At 43.2% G+C, this 22,634-nt stretch overlaps 1 protein-coding gene across 1 annotated transcript in view; it reads right to left on the reverse strand.

Moving 5' to 3' along the window:
* Window positions 1-14,543: 14,543 nt before the first annotated feature.
* nlrc5 (NLR family, CARD domain containing 5) overlaps window positions 14,544-22,634 on the reverse strand; it is a 149,408-nt gene continuing 141,317 nt past the window's right edge. Inside the window, exons 52-53 of the mRNA XM_072547504.1 lie at window positions 17,994-18,077; window positions 14,544-14,780 (exon numbers count right to left, since the gene is read on the reverse strand). Of these exons, the coding sequence (XP_072403605.1) occupies window positions 14,699-14,780; window positions 17,994-18,077 (166 nt within the window). The 3' untranslated portion in view covers window positions 14,544-14,698. The remainder of the gene's footprint in view (window positions 14,781-17,993; window positions 18,078-22,634) is intronic.

A 22,634-nucleotide genomic window follows, 5' to 3' on the forward strand; every position in this document is an offset into this window, starting at 1 on the left:
ACAACACAGATTTCAATAATTTCAAATCATAATCACTCCTTCCATCGTTTTCAAACAACAGATGTGGTGATAACTCGACTGTTACTTTTTGACTCATCTTTTGCTTCATTACTTGTCCTATTGTGACCCATCGTTGCCTTGCACCAACTTCCCTTGATCTATTAAACGAATTCTCTCACACTATCACAAATGTTCCCATTCTTTCTCTCCTCTCCCTGCTTCCTCTGGCTTAATTTCTCTCCCTCCTGTGTCTCTATGTGGTCTATCAAAGCAGCAGCTTTACAGAGCTGCTGTAGTACAGAAACTCACTCTAAGTTAACTTGTTACTTTATATTAATAAAGGCTGATGCTATTTCCAACATAGCACTGACACTCTTTTATGAAGTTTTGCAACGATGATTTCAACACTCCAGACACCAGTGATAGATCAGGAAAAAGACTTGTTATCTGTGCAGCTGAAACCAACAATGTTTGAAGCACTTTGAGAGAATTGTAAGCTGGCAGCAACTTTGAAACAGCTCAGAACCAGCTGGTAAACAACTTGTGCAATGGTCTCTTGTCAGTCATAGAATCAATGACTTTTACAGCACAGGAGGTGGCCATTTTGTCAGTCATGTCTGTCCTGGCTGGTTATTACATAAAATGCCAGAGCAGCTTGGATGTGACTCTTCCTCCAGGAAAACACTTATCCCAATTCCTCTCCTGATGCCATGATTCATATCTACAATATAAGGAGCTAAACAGTGAAAGAATAATGCAGTGAACTTGTCCTCTCAAAACCCAACCACCTACATGGTGTTTCGTTATCGTTTTTACTTTATGTGAAATACCATTGTTGGGCACAAAGAAAGTTAGATCAAGGGACATATAATAGATATGACTCATGTTGTATTTTTCCCCTGGTGTCTTTTGTTTGAAACTGTGACATTTGAGTTGAGAGAATACATATAATGATTCTGATCACGCTGGTTAAACCACCATTTGTTTTCGTCAGCTTTGCTTTGCTTGTGCATGCAGATCCTCATTTAATGAAAAATAACCAAATGAAGTCACCAGCTGCTGAAATGATACAATATTGCCAAACCAACAAGCGTAGGTTAGCAATGGGAGAAAATTAATCATGCACTCAGTCTGAGAATTTACTCTGTAACACTGTCATTTTGGAAACCACTATGTCTCAGGCAAGACTACATACTCGACTGAATAATGATATTGCTACACTGTGTACCTCTTATTTAATATTCATTCATGGGAAGAGGGCATCGCTGGCTAGATCAGCATTTATTGCCCATCGCTAATTGCCCAGAGGGCAGTTAGGAGTCAACTACACTGTTGTGAGTCTGGGATAAAATGTAGGCCAGATCATGTAAGGATGGTAGTTTTCTTCCCTAAAGGACATCAGTGATCCAGATGAGATTTTCTAACAATTGGCAATGGATTCATACTCATCATTATACTCTTAATTCCAGATTTTTCATTAAATTCAAATTCCACTATCTGCTACGGTCTCAAGAACATTACCTGGGTCTCCGGATTAACAGTCCAATGATAATACCACTAGGTGACACCACCCCACATCTGATCACAGACTGGCTTCTATAGAAATATCAGTTATGATATTAAGCCAATACCCGGTTCCAAGTCATTGAGTCATAGAACATAGATCATAGAACATAGAACAATACAGCACAGAACAGGCCCTTCGGCCCACGATGTTGTGCCGAACTTCTAACCTAGATTAAGCACCCATCCATGTACCTATCCAAATGCCGCTTAAAGGTCGCCAATGATTCTGACTCTACCACTCCCACGGGCAGCGCATTCCATGCCCCCACCACTCTCTGGGTAAAGAACCCACCCCTGACATCTCCCCTATACCTTCCACCCTTCACCTTAAATTTATGTCCCCTTGTAACACTCTGTTGTACCCGGGGAAAAAGTTTCTGACTGTCTACTCTATCTATTCCTCTGATCATCTTATAAACCTCTATCAAGTCACCCCTCATCCTTCGCCGTTCCAACGAGAAAAGGCCGAGAACTCTCAACCTATCCTCGTATGACCTACTCTCCATTCCAGGCAACATCCTGGTAAATCTTCTCTGCACCCTCTCCAAAGCTTCCACATCTTTCCTAAAGTGAGGCGACCAGAACTGCACACAGTACTCCAACTGTGGCCTAACCAAAGTCCTGTACAGCTGCAACATCACTTCACGACTCTTGAATTCAATCCCTCTGCTAATGAACGATAATACTCCATAGGCCTTCTTACAAACTCTATCCACCTGAGTGGCAACCTTCAAAGATCTATGTACATAGACCCCAAGATCCCTCTGTTCCTCCACCTGACTAAGAACCCTACCATTAACCCTGTATTCCGCATTCTTATTTGTTCTTCCAAAATGGACAACCTCACACTTGGCAGGGTTGAACTCCATCTGCCACTCCTCAGCCCAGCTCTGCATCATATCTAAGTCCCTCTGCAGCCGACAACTGTCCACAACTCCACCTATCTTAGTATCATCTGCAAATTTACTGACCCACCCTTCGACTCCCTCATCAAAGTCATTAGTAAAAATTACAAACAGCAGAGGACCCAGAACTGAACCCTGCGGAACTCCACTTGTAACTGGGCTCCAGGCTGAATATTTACCATCTACCACCACTCTCTGACTTCGACCGGTTAGCCAGTTTTCTATCCAATTGGCCAAATTTCCCTCTATCCCATGCCTCCTGACTTTCCGCATAAGCCTACCATGGGGAACCTTATCAAATGCCTTACTAAAATCCATGTACACTACATCCACTGCTCTACCCTCATCCACATGCTTGGTCACCTCCTCGAAGAATTCAATAAGACTTGTAAGGCAAGACCTACCCTTCACAAATCCGTGCTGGCTGTCCCTAATCAAGCAGTGTCTTTCCAGATACTCGTAAATCCTATCCCTCAGTACCCTTTCCATTACTTTGCCTACCACCGAAGTAAGACTAACTGGCCTGTAATTCCCGGGGTTATCCCTATTCCCTTTTTTGAACAGGGGCACAACATTCGCTACTGTCCAGTCCCCTGGTACCACCCCCGTTGCCAGTGAAGACGAGAAGATCATTGCCAACGGTACTGCAATTTCCTCTCTTGCTTCCCACATAATCCTAGGATATACCCCGTCAGGCCCGGGGGACTTGTCTATCCTCAAGTTGTTCAAAATGTCCAACACATCTTCCTTCCTAACAGGTATCTCTTCTAGCTTATCAGTCCGTTTCACACTCTCCTCTTCAACAATACGGTCCCTCTCGTTCGTAAATACTGAAGAGAAGTACTTGTTCAAGACCTCTCCTATTTCTTCCGACTCAATACACAGTCTCCCACTACTGTCCTTGATCGGACCTACCCTCGTTCTCGTCATTCTCAGGTTTCTCACATACGCATAGAATGCCTTGGGGTTATCCTTGATCCTATCCGCCAAGGATTTTTCATGCCCTCTCTTAGCTCTCCTAATCCCTTTCTTCAGGTCCCTTCTGGCTATCCTGTATCCCTCCACTGCTCTGTCTGAACCCTGTTTCCTCAACCTTATGTAAGCCTCCTTCTTCCTCTTTACTAGACATTCAACCTCCCTCGTCAACCAAGGCTCCCTCACACGACCATTTCTTTCCTGCCTGATCGGTACATACATATCAAGGACACGTCGTATCTGCTCCTTGAAAAAGTTCCACATTTCCACCACATCCTTCCCTGACAGGCTATGCTCCCAACGTATGCTCCTCAAATCCTGTCTTACAGCATCGTAATTTCCCTTCCCCCAATTGTAAAATCTTCCTTGTTGTGCGCACCTATCTCTCTCCATAACCAAGGTGAAAGTCACAGAATTGTGGTCACCATCACCAAAATGTTCACCCACTAACAAGCCCACCACTTGTCCCGGTTCATTACCGAGTACCAAATCCAATATGGCCTCCCCTCTGGTTGGACACTCTACATACTGCGTTAGAAAAGCTTCCTGGACACACTGCACAAACACCGCCCCATCCAATCTACTTGATCTAAAGAGCTTCCAATCAATATTTGGGAAGTTGAAGTCGCCCATGACTACGACCCTGTGGCTTCTGTACCTTTCCAAAATCTGTTTCCCAATCTGTTTCTCCACATCTCTGCTGCTATTGGGGGGCCTATAATAAACACCCAACAAGGTGACTGCACCTTTCCTATTTCTGACTTCAGCCCATACTACCTCCAGAGGCAGATCCCCCTCAAACTTCCTTTCTGCAGCCGTTATACCATTTCTAATTAGCAATGCCACCCCCCCCTCCTTTTTTACCACCCTCCCTAATCTTACTGAAACATCTGTAACCAGGAACCTCCAACAGCCATTCCTGTCCCTCATCTATCCATGTTTCCGTGATGGCCACAACATCGTAGTCCCAGGTACCGATCCACGCCTTAAGTTCACCCACCTTATTTCTGATACTCCTTGCATTGAAGTATACGCACTTGAGCCCATCTCTGTGTCCGCAAGTAGTCCCTGTCAGTGCTACCTTCTCCACAGCCTCCCTACAGTCTTGGGCATCCTGACACACAGCTAGCTTACTTGCTGGACTACAAGTCCGGATCCCATCCCCCTGCCAAATTAGTTTAAACCCCCCCGAAGAGTGCTAGCAAACCTACCCCCCAGGATATTGGTGCCCTTCTGGTTCAGGTGCAACCCGTCCTGTTTATACAGGTCCCACCTTCCCCAGAATGCAGTCCAATTGTCCAAATATCTGAAGCCCTCCCTCCTACACCATTCTTGCAGCCACGTGTTCAACTGCACTCTCTCCCTATTCTTTGCCTCTCTGTCACATGGCACCGGCAACAACCCAGAGATGATGACTCTGTCTGTCCTAGCTTTTAGCTTCCAGCCTAACTCCTTGAGCTCTTGAATGACCTCCCCACCCCTCTTCCTACCTATGTCGTTGGTGCCAACGTGTACCACGACTTCTGGCTGCACACCCTCCCCCTTAAGGATTCTGAAGACACGGTCCGAGATGTCTCGGACCCTAGCACCCGGGAAGCAACAAACCATCCGAGAGTCTCGCCCATGTCCACAGAACCGCCTGTCCGTCCCTCTAACTGGAGAGTCCCCTATAACTAGCGCTCTCCTCCTCTCCCCCTTTCCCTTCTGAGTCTCAGAGCCACAGACCCCTTCACTGCAGCTTACACCTGCAAGGCTGTCCCCCCCAACAGTTTCCAAAGCTGTATACTTATTTTTTAGGGGAACGACCACAGGGGAACCCTGCACTGATGTACAGCACAGAAACATACCCTTTGGTCCATCTTGTCCATGCTGACCAGATATCCTAAATTAATCTAGTCTCATTTGACAGCATTTGGCCCATATCCCTCTAAACCCTTCCTATTCATATACCATCCAGATGCAGACTTACTAACCGTACCTCCTATGTTTACATCTAAATTATTTATATAAATGTCAAAAAGCAGTGGACTCAGCACCAATCCTTGTACCACACCACTGGTCAGCTTCCAGTCTGAAAAACAACCCTCCACCATAACCCTCTGTCTTCTACCTTCGAGCCAGTTCTGTACCCAAATAGCCAGTTCTTCCTCTATTCCATGTAGTAAGAGTTTTATGAGGTGTGTCTGTGTGTGTATGTGCATGTGACTGTGTGTGTGTCTGTGTGCATGTGTATGTGTACGTGTATGTTGGTGGTTTGGTGACTGATCTTGGAATTGTCAGACAAAGCATGAGAAGGAAACTCAGCAACTCAAAATATGAAATTACAGTTGAATTGAAACAATGAGATTTGTCTTCTATATTTCACAATTCCAAACTATGTAGTCATCTACACCCACATAATCTAATCCCAGATCAATATGAAGGGATAACATACAAATAGAGATTGGTGGAACTGGTAGATGTTTAAGATGAATGCATATCATGATAAAAGGTGTCTGATTTTTATTTATTAATATCAATATTGAGTGTGGATATTAAAATAATGACATTGTAGGTTGATTTCGTTTCCAAAGGACTTGAAATAAAATTAGGTCAGACAGTCCTTCTGGAACAGTGACCTAATCCAGTAAAGTCTTAGAGAGCAAGAAAACCCTTGAGTGTTGATGGAAGAATATTTTTACTGGTGGCTTATGATAGATAGGGTCAATGTTGACATACATTGGCTAGTTTTTGGCTCAGGTTAATCCCGAGGTTAAATGCTTTGGACAGCTCAGAGAAGAGCTAAGTGAGGTCAGAAGAAAATATAGTTTCTCTCCTAAAAAAGGAGAGAAAGGTTCAGGGGAAGAACAGTTGCCTCAGTCAATTTTTTTGAGTATCCATGAAAATAGACTTCACTCAAGGGTTTTCTTTAAGGCAGAGATTGATAGATTCTTGTTTTCTCGAGGAATTAAGGGCTACGGGGAGAATGCGGGTAAGTGGAGTTGAAATGCCCATCAGCCATGATTGAATGGCAGAGTGGACTCGATGGGCTGAATGGCCTTACTTCCACTCCTATGTCTTATGGTCTTATAGTAGAGTAGTTTACTTTGAGCAATTTCCAGAACAGTAGCGTTTGATTAGAAATCTGCAGAGTACACAGAGAAAGTCTCAGCTCTCAATTTTTTTGAGTATCCATGAAAAAAGACTTCACAGTTCACAGCAAAGAAGTGAGGAAAATCAGCTATGCTGAACGTAAAAATTTGATTTAAAAGAGTAATATCTCTGGAATTGAATTGCTATAAGGTGATGGTGTTGGGAATAGGTTGAAACTTTGTTCTGTCGAGTTTAAAACTATTCCTTCTGGCTGTGCTATATATTTGGATAACATTTTTATCATTTTTATCTTTTGTGTAATAGAATTATGCTCTGTTTTATTAGGAAAAAAACTCTGCCACCTCATGTGACAATGTTTTTCAAGAATGGCCACCATATTAACTAAAAATGATCTATCAAGCCAGATTTCATTCAAGGATCTGACTTATCCAGTGGTACCATCAACGAGGATCTTAATAATACAGAGCAAGGGCAACAATGAAAGTCCACATTAGGGGTGCAATCCTTTCCAGACTCTGCTTAACTGGATAAAGATACCTAACAATGGGGTGATTATTAAGGAGAAAGATAGAGGTGCATTAGTGACTTAATCAGGCATGGGCAGACATACTGCATATACTGTCTATATTAGAAAATCTGAATGATTGGAACTTAATTGCTAAGGGACTGGTGAAGCAGGAAAGCACAAAAATACCTGACATGAGGGAATCGCCACCTCAGTGGATTTCAAGCAGGTCTCCACACAGACTTTGAATCAGAACTTGCCTGAATCCTTAAACAGCATGACAAATACTTCAGATAAAACCTTGCAAGACCATTGATATTTCCCAAGCTAGTGTCCAGTTGATATAGTAGGAAGGTTGTGGCCCTGGCTCATGAGATGGTATAGGTCTATGTGGAAGTGGAGACTCCACTCAATGTGCTCCCACTTCTGACTCAGTAACCTCACCCTACCCCACTCCTCCCTAGTCAGGACCTGACATACTGCCCTGTTTCTCAATCATAAGGTCAGACTTCAAAATCCCTTACGATTTTGAAACACATGAAGTATCTAAGTTTGCACATTCTCCCCATGTCTGTGTGGGTTTCCTCCAGGTACACCGGTTTCCTCCCACAATCCAAAGGTGTGCAAGTTAGGTGAATCAGCCATGCTAAATTGCCCACACTGTAGGGATTCTATGATTCTATGAAGTATCTCAGCAATGAAAGGAGGCTTTGGGAGTCTGGCAGTTTGCTGCACATTGAACTATAAAGAAGGTGACAAAGAAGGCAGAGCTGGGCACTCAAATATGTAACTGGTGGGACTCCACTTCTGATGTACTTTGGCCTTTATTATACAGGGAATAAGTACAACAATAAGGAAGGCGAAAGTGAGTACTGCAGATGCTGGAGATCAGAGTCATGATTAGAGTGGTGCACCACTCTAATCTTGACAACAATAAGGAAACTTGTCACATTTGTAAAGGGCTTTTATGAAAGTGTATCTGGAGCACTGAACCAGGTTTTGGCCTCCATCATTGTGGAAGGATACACTTGCCCCGGAGGCTGTATGGCAGATTCACCAGGTTGGTGAAAAACTGCTTTATGGCTCATTAAATAGCTGCTCAACTTGTTGTGTGTAGAAAATGCAGCAGGAAAATTGCACTTAGCAAGGTCCCATAAACTATACTGGGATAATGACAAGGTTGCTGTTTCTAGGAAGAAGTCTCGCATGATAGTAAGAGCATCCCTGCCTCTGAGCTAGAATGGGGTCAGTTAACTCAGTTGGCTGCATAGCTAGCTTGTTATGCAGAGTGATGCGGGCAGCATGGGGTTTAATTCCTGCACTGGTTGAGGTCACCATGAAGGTCCTGCAATCTTGACCTTGCCCTCACCACCACTGGGAATTAGTCCGCCGAGTCTATGGTGACTTTACCTTTACCTAATATGTAACAAACTCAAGACCTTTGATATGTATGTATTGCTAGATGAGTATACTGGGCTGATTTGAAATCCTTCTTTCCATAAAATAATGGAGATTTTTAACCTAAATAAATAAAAGAGAGCAATGTCAGACAAATGCATTGTTTGTCCACATGTTTCATGCTGCAATTTGAAGACTTTAGATTCATGGAGTCATAGTAATGTGCAGCATTAAAACAGACTTTTCAGTCCAATTCATCCGTGCGGACCAGATATGCAAAATAAATCTAGTCCCATTTGCCAGCATTTAGCCCATATCCCTCTCAACCCTTCTTAATCATATACCCATTCAGATGTCTTTTAATGTTGTAATTGTACCAGCCTCCACCACTTCCTCTGGCAGCTCATTCCATACATACACCACGCTCTGCGTGAAAAGGTTGCTCTTTAGGTCTCTTTTAAATCTTTCCCCTCTCACCTCAAACCCATGGCCTCTAGTTCTGGACTTCTGGTGGGAAAAGACCTTGTCTATTCACCCTATTCATGCCCCTCATGATTTAATGAACCTTTATAAAGTCACCCCTGAGCCTCTGATGTTCCAGGGAAAATAGCCCTAGCATATTCAGTCTCTCCCAACTCTGGCAACCACCTCGTAAATCTTTTCTGAACCCGTTTCAAGTTTCACAACATCGTTCCTATAGCAGAAAGACCAGAAGTGCACACTCTATTCCAACAGTGGCCGAACCAAGGTCCTTTAGCATGACATGGCTCTAACTTGACCTCCCAACTCCTGTGCTCAATGCACCGACCAATAAAGGCAAGCATACAAAACACCACCTTCACTATCCTGTTCATAAAAACAGTTTTCTTTATACACAACAATGTTCTGTAATTCAAAAGCAAATCTTTCCCAACAATCTATCCTTTATGTATCAGCTAAACAAGCAGTGTGAATCTAATTTGAATACTTACACACAGAGGGAAAAAAGCAACTTATTACTGTTTTGTTCTGGTCGTATTCTAAGTTCTTTAAATGTCATGATTTGTCTGTCAAATTAGATCACATGCTGAAGTTTCTGCTGTATTATTGCACATAAGTAAAAGAAGGGCATTGTTCTAAAGAAGCAGACATTTAAGAATACCTACATGACCTCTCTTTCCCCCACCCCAAGTCGACAAGACTATATCACATAACAGCACATGGAATACAGGAAGAACTAGCTATTTGGATATAGAACTGGCTCAAAGATAGAACTCAGAGGGTGGTGGGGGAGGACTCTTTTTCAGACTGGAGGCCTGTCACCAGTGGAGTGCCACAAGGATCGGTGCTGGATCCGCTGTTTTTCGTCATTTATATAAATGATTTGGATGCGAGCATAAGAGGTAGAGTTAGTAAGTTAGCAGATGACACCAAAATTGGAGATGTAGTGGACAGCGAAGAAGGTTACCTCGGATTACAACAGGATCTTGACCAGATGGACCAATGGGCTGAGAAGTGGCAGATGGAGTTTAATTTAGATAAATGCGAGGTGCTGCATTTTGGGAAAGCAAACCAGAGCAGGACTTATACACTTAATGGTAAGGTCCTAGGGAGTGTTGCAGAAGAAAGATACCTTGGAGTGCAGGTTCATAGCTGCATGAAAGTGTAGAGAGGATAGTGAAGGAGGCGTTTGGTATGCTTTCCATTATTGCTCAGAGTCTTGAGTACAGGTGTTGGGAGGTCATGATACAACTGTACAGGACATCGGTTAGGCCACTTTTTGGAATATTGCGTGTAATTCTGGTCTCCTTCCTATTGGGAAGATGTTGTGAAACTTGAAAGGGTTCAGAAAAGATTTACAAGGATGTTGCCAGGGTTGGAGGATTTGAGCTATAGGGAAATGTTGAATAGGCTGGGGCTGTTTTCCTTGTAGTGTCGGAGGCTGAAGGGTGACCTCATAGAGGTTTACAAAATCATGAGGGTCATGGATAGGATAAATAGACAAGGCCTTTTCCCTTGGGTGGGTGGAGACCAGAAATAGAGGGAACAGGTTTAGGGTGAGAGGGGGAAAAGATATAAAAGAGACCTAAGGGGCAACATTTTCATGAGAAGGGTGGTGCATGTATGGTAAGGGCTGCCAGAGGAAATGGTGGAGGCTAGAACAATTGCAACATTTAAAAGGTGCCTGGATTGGTATATAAATAGGAAGGGTTTGGAAGGATATGGGCCAGGTGCTGGCAGGTGGGACTAGATTGGGTTGGGATATCTGGTCAGCATGGATGAGTTGGACCGAAGGGTCTGTTTCTGTGCTGTATATCTCTATGATTCTATGACTTTGGAGCCAATATGTTAAATCAATGGCTTGTAGTTTTACACCATACAGTTCCCCACTAAGCACAATTACGGATGTCAGAAAGTGCAGCAAGCAGACCTTTGACTGTCATGCCTGAATCTCCAAAGGTTGTTTCTTGTTATATAAGACCATAAGATATAAGAACCGAAATTAGGCCATTCAGCCCATCAAGTCTGCTCCACCATTCAATCTTGCCTGATACGTTTCTCAACTCCATTCGCCTGTTTTCTCCCTGTAATGCTTGATCCCTTTGACAATCAATCTCTGTCTTAAATATACTCAGTGACCTGGCCTCCACAACCTCCCATGTCAGTGAATTGCATAGATTCACTCTCTGGCTGAAGATGTTCCTCGTTATCTCCATTCTAAAAGCTCTTACCTTTACTTTAAGCCTGTGCCCTGAGGTCCTAATCTCTCCTACCACAATGTCCACTCTGACATTCAGTATTCTGCAAGTTTCAATTAGACTCCCCCCCCCACCTCCCCCACCCATTCCATCTAAACTCCAACAAGTATAGACCCAGAGTCCTCAAATGTTCCTCATATGTTAAGCTTTTCCTTCCTGGGACCATTCTCATGAACCTCCTCTGAAGTCACTCAACATTCTTGGAGCTGAGAGTTTGTTCAGTACTCCCATTATGACTTCTTCACTCTTCACTGTACACTCTAACCTCACATTACATAACTGGGCGCTTCTTGTCTCACTGTAAATTCCCTTTACTCACACTTTTTCTGGCAATAGTCCTTCAGAGATACATATCTCCTCATTTTTCAACACTACAGATTGAGAGGGTCCTGTATCTCTTAATAATGTGATCTCTTTTCCTGCTGCTCTTGGCCTATGTGAGTAAACTCTACCTTCGCGAGTATCTCGTTTAAGAAGATCTGGCGCTTCCTCCTTAACCAAACTCTGACCATTCTGGTGCAGTTTTCTAGCCTCCATTGTGCTTTCTGTTACCACTACAACAATATTTATGGGCTTATCCTGTTTCCTACATCTGGCTTCCCAGTGCTTTTTCTAACCCATCAACACTGTAATTTCATGTGGCCTACTTTATTACAGTGAAAACAACTGAGCTTTTTAAGTTCTCTTTCCCCTTCAAGGGTTTCCCTTTTACCCTGTGGTGAGTTATACTTATGATCTTCACATAGATCTTCCTCTCCATTTCCACATGAGGATTTCTCTTTTCCCCAAATTCTATCCCTCACAGGTTAAAATTGATTTTGGAAGCCAAACATTGATTTATAGACCAACTCATAATTTCTCAATAAAGGCCAGAGTAGTTGCTTTCATCAGATATTTGGGGTTTTACTTCATACATTGATTAACTTTTGAACCGTAGACTTCCTGCTGTTGTGGAAACAGACCATTCAGTCCATCAAGTCCACATTCCAAACCCTCCCACCCAGACCCACCCTATCATTTCCCATGGCGAATCCACCTCGTTTGTACATCATTGGACAATTTAGCATGACCAGTCCACCTAAGCTCCACATCCTGGGACTGTGCGACAAAACCAGAGGACCTGGAGGAAATCCATGCAGACACAGGAAGAACATGCAAGCTCCACACAGTCACCCAAGGCTGGAATTGAAGCCAAGTCACTAGTGCTGTGAAGCAGCAATGCTAACCATTGAGCCACCTATTCTAAAAATATTACCTCTAGCCTGAATCTATGGGATCTTGTTTCCACAACTCCAGTTTAATTTAATATTGCAGATTAATGTTTCATTCAGTTGTAACAATCTAATGCATCTCCATAGAATCAGGTGCTTTCTTTCCAGGCAAAGACCAGTTACCAGAAATTAGCTAAGTATCATTTTCAGCTAGTTTCATGCAGGGTTTCTCTCTGAGTTCACACAAGTTTTCTCACACTGTCTTCCCTAGGTAATCTCAAGTACCAACGCATCACTCCCCATTTGGGCCTCACTCACTCTATTCACCACAATGACAGCACTGGCCAGTGCTGGGTCCTCCTGGCACAAGTACTTTAATGCCCATTCATTTACCCTGTCAAGCAATGGCAGACCTCAGCTGCCCTGCTTGGCTCCAGTCAATTGCCCTAGACATGTTTGTCAGAGGGGAATGGGCAACCACCAGCTTTGGAAATGGGGATTCCTGTTGGGTGGAGGTTGTGTGTATTTGCTGCCCGGGGATTGTGCCCCAAAATGTTGGTGACTACTAAAGGCCTGGAGGAGAGAGAGAAGTGAACGGGAATCACCAGATACCTGCTCTCCAACTTTCATGTAAGGAATTGTTGTGGCCCAGATTCTATTGGCGGGTGAGAGGAGGGGAATCTGCTTGTCAATGAGGTGACCTGATGAAATTGTGAGGATATTAATGAGTGCAATCAGGCCTCTGGCCACTGACTAGAAAGAATCTTGTCTCACTGTTCAGCACTTAAATGGAAAAGCAGAAATGTAGTTCTTGACAATGGGAAGATCCTCACCGTCACATTTTACATGACTTTCCCAGCTTTCTTGCCAATGTCCATGTCGTTCAGAGCCTGGGAATATTCCACTCTGGCCTTCTCCAGTTTAGTTCTCATAGCTCAAGGAGAGGTAACCTAATGACACTGTGTTACCTCCAGTGCCTCACTGACGTGGTCCTGGCCCAGCAACGACTTTCAGCGCCTTCGTTGGTTTTCATCCCACTCTAAGTCACACAACAGCAAGCATAAGAGAGAGGGGTGGAGGCATGAGAGAGTGGTTGGATGTGTGTTGTACAAGGCAATGGCAATGAAAGTGTTAATCCTCATGTTGCATTGGGCTCCACCCAACCTGATGATGTCACAGCATCTGGGTAGAGACAGTCGAGCTCTGAATGATGCATTCTGGGCAGTTCCTGAGAATCTTTAATAATTAAGCCTGGCGAATAATGTAAACTGTGCTCATTGCAATGTCTTTTCTGTTTAGACTCATCAGTGGTCTATCCTCCACTATTGATAATTAGACAGGCCCTAGACTCGGCGTAGAGAAACGAGGACTGATGACAGTAAATCCCCAAACTAGGGATACTGCATTCCGGTGATGGGGCTGCTGGCACAAGGAAAAAAAAAATCAAGAGGAAACAAAATCTCAAAATGCCCATGTTGACGAAATGTTCTCTCCACAGAGAGAACATCTCTGACACAAAAGATTCATTCACCCAATCTTGAACACTGAAGCTTTACCAGGTCAAATGATCAATTATTACAGGGCCAGCTTTCTGCAGTAGCAATACAGATCTTCTCCTACTTGTTCTTAGAATTCAATACGTGTCTAAATTGCTGCCCAGTTAATCTTCTGCTTTAAGTTAGCACAGTTACTTGCAAATGAGGTACTGGTCTGGAGTATCATTGGCTGTGGGTGTAGTGTCTAAGGTCTCTCTCCAAACATGGTCATTTTAGACTAGTATCTTCAGGGTCACATGAGCAGGGTATTATCATGACTGATCTGAATCTTATGCCACATGCCGAACCCTTGGTAACCTGTTGCAGCAGAGAGAGGTCAGTAGTGAGCCCATTGGCTAGCATCCGGTGGAGAAGATATCTCAGCATTTACAAGGGGATGTTTGTCGCGAAGAAATGGCAGGATAAGGCAAAAGGAACAATACATCACGTTGAGAACAAATCACCAGAAGAAGACAAAGAGATTGATGGAGTTCCTCACAACAACTCCGCTGTACATACAAATCGATAAATAAAGTGACTATTCAGTGAGAAAGACAAAATAGAACAAACCTATCAATTTGTACAAAATGCTTTATTTGCATGAACAAAATGGCTTTGTAAAAATAGCAAGACAAAAATGTCTTAAAATAAATACAATCAATATAATTAAAGATTCACATTGAAAACAAAGTACATGAAATAGTGCAAATCCAATTCCAGTAATACTGCATACAACATTTATGTAAAATGATTGCATGTTATAAGTGCTATTCTAAACGGAGAGGAAATTTAATCTGGAATCCTGTTCCTGAAGACTATGTTCCCTGTCCTTCGATATATTGTTCTTCCACAATCTGCATGGATAAGGAGGGAACATTTAGACCATAAGACCATAAAACATAGGAGTTGAAGTTCGCTATTTGATCCATCAAGTCTGTTCTGACATTCAATCATGGCTGATAAGTTTCTCAACACATTCTCTCGCTTTCTCCCTGTAATACTTGATCCTGTTGACAATCAAGAATCTATCTATCTCAGTCTTAAATACACTCAATGATCTGGCCTCCACAGCCTTTAGTGGCAGTGAATTCCATAGATTCACCCCACTCTCTGGTTGAAGAAGTTTCTCCTTATCTCCATTCTAAAAGGTCTTCCCTTTACTCAAAGGCTGTGCCTGCAGGTTCTAATCTCTCTTACCAATGGAAACATCTTCCCAACATCTACTCTGTCCAGGCCATTAAATATTCTGTAAGTTTCAATTAGATCCCCCTCGTCCTTCTAAACTCCATTGAGGATAGACCCAGAGTCCTCAAATCTTCCTCATTTGTTCAGCTTTTCATTCCTGGGACCATTCTCATGAACCTCCTCTGAATGCTCTCCAGGATTAGTATATCCTTCAGAGATATGGGGCCCAAAACTGCACACAATTAAGTTAATCTTCTCTTTGCAAACCTGCAGCTGAAAGAATTGTAGCTGTGGTTGCACCTCAGTTCAACCTCTTGCAAGATGGATCGATAAAACCATGCAGCATCTGAATATTGAGGTTTAAATTGTACTGTGGGCTTCAGGACCCTGAACAAATAGTTCCCCAGCAACTGGTGACAGATCCCGCTCAACAATGTTCCCACAGTCTGTCTCCAAATTATGATTTGGAGATGCCGGTGTTGGACTGAGGTGTGCAAAGTTTAAAATCACACAACACCAGGTTATAGTCCAACAGGTTTAATTGGAAGCACTAGCTTTCGGAGCGTCGCTCCTTCATCTATCACCACTATCCACTATCACCTGATGAAGGAGCGATGCTCCAAAAGCTCGTGGTGCTTCCAATTAAACCTGTTGGACTATAACCTGGTGTTGTGTGATTTTTATCTTTGTCTCCAAATTAGTCAGCAGTGGGCCTGATATCTAACTGAGGACAACAGGAAGACTCCTGATACAGCCAGTCCCATCAGGAGGTGGAACAGCGGCTCAGTGGTTCACAGATTAAAGGGTAATTTTCAAAACAGTGTCAAAGAAATCGTGAAGAAAAATTTGCAGGGCTATGGTGAGAGAGGAGTCAGTGTGGGGGGGGGGGGGGTTGAGACTAATTGGCAATGGCTTTCAAAGAGCTGCCACAGGCACAATGGGATTTCTTCCAAGCTGCAACTTTGCCTCTCGCCAAAGCTAAGGTGCGATGTCTCTTTCATTGTGTAGGGTTGATGAAACGGCCCAGGCTGTTTCAGTGACAGCAGACGGTCTCTGGAATATTGCCTGCAGTCATTAGAACACTGGCTTGCACACTGTACTGACAGCCTGTCAGAGCTAAAGATGTTATTTTGCTAAAATAAGGTTGCGAGCAATCCAGAAAATCCCATGTCAGATGTTGAGAAAACACTCTGCCCTGCCAAGCCTTATCACGGAAACAAAAATAGTCGACACTTTAATTTAGCTGTTCTGCACCGTAGATGAGATATTGTTAAAAATATGAGTTATTGGTTTCGGCAATCCCATTGGTTTAGTGGTGAAATAAACAGCACGGTGTAATAGTATCATCTCAGTGGTAGCACTCTCACCTCTGGGTCAGAAAGCTAAGTCCACTCCATAAAACAGAGCACAACTAAATTGCCCCCTAGTGTTCAGGGATGTGTAGGTCAAGTGCATTAGTTAGGGGATAAAGTAAAGTAATAGGGTAAGGGAATGGGTCTGGGTGAGATACTCTTTGGAGGGTCAGTGTGGACTGCTGGGCCAAAAGGTTTGTTTCCACACTGTAGGGATTCAGTGAAAATCTGACATTCCAGTGCAATGCAGTGAGAGTGCTGCACTGCTGAATGTATGGTCTTTCAGATGAAACACTAAATTGAGGCACCATCTACCATTCTGCCTCAGGCTCTTCATCCCATCACATACGGATGTAAAAGCTTCCATTTTAAATCTCCCCAGAGACCTGGACAACATTTATTGTTCAACTATTGTCTAAGAGTGGATTATTTGATCATATTATTGCTTGTCAGAATGTGCTGTGCATAATTTGGCTGCAGCTTTTCTCAAATGGTTGCATTTCAAAACCACTTCAATGGCTGTAAAATAGTTTGCAACTGCCCTGACATTTGCTTTATTAATGAGAGCCTCCTCCTTGTTTGAAACCAAGTCACATAAACCAGGCCAATACTACATTTGATGCCCAACCTGTGTTCAATCTTGCCTGAGGCATTCATAAGAGATTTGTAGACAGGCATCAGTGTCACAGGTTAAAGGGAGAGCAGGGAAAAGATGGGGAGAGGGTTTGCTACCAGCTATGGTTTCATCAAAATTAGTATCTTCAGATACTGGCTGGATAGCTGGCACTGGACACTATTGGGTAGTGGCAGCGTCAGGACAGCTGCGATACTTTCACGGTTCAATAGCTTGGCCACACAATCACAAAAATGCCCCATGGATGAGCCTGAACCTTCAGGAGTGGGAGGGATTGGGAAGAGTGAAATAAGCAAACCTGTCTGCTAGCATGGAAACCTATGTGAGAGAGAGAGAGAGAGAGACAGAGAGAGAGAGAGAGAGAGAGAGAGAGACACGCATTTTAGAAATCTGCGAAATTAGTCAAAATCCGGAAATTCTTGAGATTCAGTTAAAGATAAAGGCACTCAATTGAATATTGAGTAATCTTTATGGTCACTTCAAATTCCCAATTGACCATGACAAGGAGTGAATCTCACAAGACAGATCACTGTCTTCCCTGTTCCCATTTCAGGATCACAATCTTTCACTTTCCTGGATTGAAGAAAAACCCTCAGAAGATTCAAAAAGTGCTTTTTAGACATTTAAATAGTTTTGATAGCCCATCAGTGTGATAGGGAAATGCAGCAGCCAATGTGCTCAATGTCAGACACCATTGTCAAATGAAAGATTAGAGATCCATTTCACTCCTTTTGGTTGAGGGGAAAAATTTTTTGATCACAGTTTTGAACCTTTCCGTTGCAGCATGATTAATCTCATGATTAATCTGTGGGTATAATGAAGTTTAGAGATTTTTTGAGCACTCAAGGTTGTGTAAACCTATCAGTGCCTGAGCTGGTTTACAACACAATACTTACCGAATTACCTCGACAAAGGAGCATTGATGGAGACTTGCTGCTAGCTTTTCTGCTCCCGCTGCTGTGATTTTGTTTCCTTCCAAACTAGGAGAAAGGCAGGAAAACATTTTGTTATTCGGAATAAAATCCTCCTTCAAATGGCCACAGAACACACACTTGTCCCAAAAAGAAAGCAACTTCTTGTGAGGATAGCTCACAGGGACCCTCTGTCCATCTCTGAGGTTTGCTCAGGACCTGGAATGTAAATGGATGACAAAGAGCCTAAAAAACTTTTTTGCAGCTATTGAGGTTTTCACATTGCCCCAGTTCTTCTCTGAAAACAGCAGGAAGGTGTTCAACTTTAATGTGGAGATTTGCTCAAGCACTCAAAGATGTGCTATGGTCAAAATGTTGAAATTTTGGAACAGCATTGCACCTTACAATATTAAAACCTACAAAAATATCTCTTGCATTCAAATATACCTTTTGTGAAGTTGTTGAATAGTTTGGTTACTGGTGTGAGCTGCAGGAGTACATTGATAAGTGAAAGTTGGTTACATGCTCACTCCAGGAATAACGCAGGTTCACAGGTTCTAACAATTAGTGGCTATTCGATCACAAGTGTTAAATTGGTCAAGGAAAATGCACATCATTTACAGATTTATGAGCTTCAAAAAAGCAAAATGATTGTTCATCAATAGTCACAGGTGAGGTGCCGGAAGACTGGAGGTTGGCTAACGTGGTGCCACTGTTTAAGAAGGGCGGTAAAGACAAGCCAGGGAACTATAGACCGGTGAGTCTGACCTAGGTGGTGGGCAAGTTATTGGAGGGAATCCTGAGGGAAAGGATCTACATGTATTTGGAAAGGCAAGGATTGATTAGGGATAGTCAACATAGCTTTATATGTGGGAAATCATGTCTCGCAAACTTGTTTGAGTTTTTTGAAGAAGTAACAAAGAGGATTGATAAGGGCAGAGCAGTAGATGTGATCTATATGGACTTCAGTAAGGCGTTCGATAAGGTTCCCCATAGGAAACTGGTGAGCAAGATTAGATCTCATGGAATACAGGGAGACTCGCCATTTGGATACAGAACTGGCTCAAAGGTAGAAGACAGAGGGTGGTGGTGGAGGGCTGTTTTTCAGACTGGAGGCCTGTGACCAGTGGAGTGCCACAAGGATCGGTGCTGGTCTATTACTTTTCATCACTTATGTAAATGATTTGGACGTGAGCATAAGAGGTACAGTTAGTAAGTTTGCAGATGATACTAAAATTGGAGGTGTAGTGGGCAGTGAAGCAGGTTACCTCAGATTACAACGGGATCTTGATCAGATGGGCCAATGGGCTGAGAAGTGGGAGATGGAGTTTAATTCAGATAAATGCGAGGTGCTGCATTTTGGGAAAGCAAATCAGAGCAGGACTTATACACTTAATGGTAAGGTCCTAGGGAGTATTGCTGAACAAAGAGACCTTGGAGTGCAGGTTCATAGCTCCTTGAAAGTGGAATAGAGAGGATAGTGAAGAAGGCATTTGGTATGCTTTCCTTTATTGGTCAGAGTATTAAATACAGGAGTTGGGAGGTCATGTTACAGCTGTACAGGACATCGGCCTCCTTCCTATCAGAAAGATGTTGTGAAACTTGAAAAGATTTACAGTGATGTTGCCAGGGTTGGAGGATTTGACCTATAAGGAGTGGTTGAATAGGCTAGGGCTGTTTTCCCTGGAGGATCGGAGGCTGAGGGGTGACCTTAAAGAGGTTTGTAAAATCATGAGGGGCATGGATAGGATAAGTAGACAGTCTTTTTCCTGTGATGGGGGAGTCCAGAACTAGAGGTCATAGGTTTAGGGTGAGAGCGGAAAGATATAAAAGAGACCTAAGGGGCAACTTTTTACTCAGACGGTGTTATGTGTATGGAATGAGCTGCCAGAGGAAGTGGTGGAGACTAGTACGATTGCAACATTTAAAAGGCATTTGGATGGGTATATAAATAGGAAGGGTTTGGAGGGATGTGGGCCAGGTGCTGGCAGGTAGGACTAGATTGGGTTGGGATATCTGCTTGGTGTGGACAAGTTGGACCAAAGAGTCTGTTTCTGTGCTGTACATCTCCATGACTCTGTGTCCAACAGCCTAGTTAAGTGATGCTTGCTTATTTTGTCAGTTATGTACATCTTATAAGGATAATTAGAGTCATAGAGTCATAGATCCCTACAGCATGGAGACAGGCCCTTTGGCTCAAACTGATCCATATGGACCAAAATGTCCATTCACACCAACCCCATTTCCCTGTACTTGACCCATATCCTTCTAAACCTTTCCTATTCATGTATTTGTCCAAATGCCTTTTAAATGTTGTTAATGTATCTGCCTCAACCACTTCCGCTGGCAGCTCATTCTGTATGCAAACCACCGTCTGTGTAAAAAGTATTGCCCCTCAGATTCCCTTTTATTCTTCCCCCTTTAACCTTGAACTGATGCCCTCTAGTCCTTGATTCCCCAACCTTGGGAAAAAGACTGAGTGCATTTACCCTATGATCTTATGCACTTCTTTAAGATTCCCCTCTCAGTCTCCTATGCTCTAAAGAAATAAGTCCGAGCTTGTCCAACCTTTCCCTATAAATCACACCCTTGAGTCCTGGCAACACTCTTGTAAATTTCTTCTGCACACTTTCCATTTTAATAACATCCTTCCTATAGCAGGGTGACCACAACTGAACACAGTACTCCAAGTGCGGCCTCACCAACGTCCTGTACAACTGCAATACAACTTTCCAACTTCTATACTCAATGCCCTGACGAATGAAGGCCAGTTTGCCAAAAGCCTTCTTCAATACCCTATCTACCGGTGACTCCACTTTCAGAGAACCATGCACATGAACCCCAAAGTTCCTCTGTTTCACTACACTCCTTAAGGCCCTACCATTCACTATGAAACTCCTACTTTGATTTGATTTACCAAAATGTAAGACCTCACACTTATCTGTATTAAACTCCATTTGCCATTTCTTGGCTCACTTCCCCAGCTGATTAAGGTCCTACTGCAATTTATGATAATCTTTCTTACTGTCCATAATATAGGGCGTAGGTTTGCTCGCTGAGCTGTAGGTTTGATATCCAGACGTTTCATTACCAGGCTAGGTAACATCATCAGTGGCCACCTCCAAGTGAAGCGAAGCTGTTGTCTCCTGCTTTCTATTTATATCTTTCTCCTGGATGGGGTTCCTGGGGTTTGTGGTGATGTCATTTCCTGTTCGTTTTCAGAGGGGTTGATAGATAGCATCTAGATCTATGTGGTTGGAGTGCCAGGCCCCAAGGAATTCTCTGGCATGTCTTTGCTTAGCCTGTCCCAGGATAGATGTGTTTTCCCAGTCGAAATGGTGGTTTTTTTTCATCCGTGTGTAGGGCTATGAGGGAGAGAGGGTCGTGTCTTTTTGTGGCTAGCTGGTGTTCGTGCATCCTGGTGGCTAACTTTCTTCCTGTTTGTCCTATGTAGTGTTTGTGGCAGTCCTTGCATGGAATTTTATAGATGACGTTGGTTTTGTCCATGGGTTGTACTAGGTCTTTTAAGTTTGTTAGTTTTTGTTTGAGAGTGTTGGTGGGTTTGTGTGCTACTAGGATTCCGAGGGGTCTCAGTAATCTGGCTGTCATTTCTGTCCATAATATCTCCTATTTTACTGTCATCTGCAAACTTACTAATCTTGCCTTGTACATTCTCATCCAAATCATTGATATAGATAACAAACAACAATGGGTCCAGCACCGACCCTGAGGCACTCCAATAGTCACAGGCCTCCAGTCCGACAAGCATCCTTCCACTATTACCCTCTGCTTCCCACCATCAAGCCAATTGTGTATCCAATTTGCCAGCTCCTCCTCGATTTCATAAAATCTTATCTTCCAGAGCAGCCTACCATGTGGAACCTTATCAAAGGCCTTAATGAAATCCATATAGACTACATCTACCGCATTGCCCTCATCAACCTTCCTGGTCACCTCATCAAAGAATTCTAACAAATTTGTGAGGTGTGATCGCCCACGCACAAAGCCATGCTGACTACTCCTAATCAAACTCTGTCTTTCCAAATCCATGTATATCTTATCTCTCAGAATCTTCGCAAGGAACTTACCTACCACAGGTGTTAGGCTCACTGGTCTATAGTTTCCAAGTTTTTCTTTGCAGCCCTTCTTGAATAAGGGCACAACATTCGCTACCCTCCAGTTTTCTGGGACCTCACTCATGGCTAACCATGATGTAAAAATATCAGCCAGGGTCCAGAAATTTCTTCTCTAGCCTCTTGTAGGGTTCTTAGATATATCTGGTCAGGAACAGGAGATTAATCCATCTTTATACATTCTAATACATCCAACACCTCCTCTACTGTGATATGGACTGTCCCTAACATATAACCACTAACTTCCCTAATTGTTTTTGAAGTGCCTATTCAAGTACTGGTCACTTTCATCATCAGATATAGAAGCTTCTCAATTACTCCCTTGTTATGACATGGCTTGGGAGTGCTGCTTATAAAATTGATACCACATATATCAGATAGGGACAGGGCAGATTGTCATTTTTGGAAGGTGTGGGATTGAGGGGCTGAGGTTTGCAGGACAATGGGGTTAATCGGTTGAGAGTGACGGTGCAGGGTTCTAAAGAGATGAGAG

Source organism: Chiloscyllium punctatum, chromosome 26 (assembly GCF_047496795.1).
Source record: "Chiloscyllium punctatum isolate Juve2018m chromosome 26, sChiPun1.3, whole genome shotgun sequence".
Lineage (NCBI taxonomy): Eukaryota > Metazoa > Chordata > Chondrichthyes > Orectolobiformes > Hemiscylliidae > Chiloscyllium > Chiloscyllium punctatum.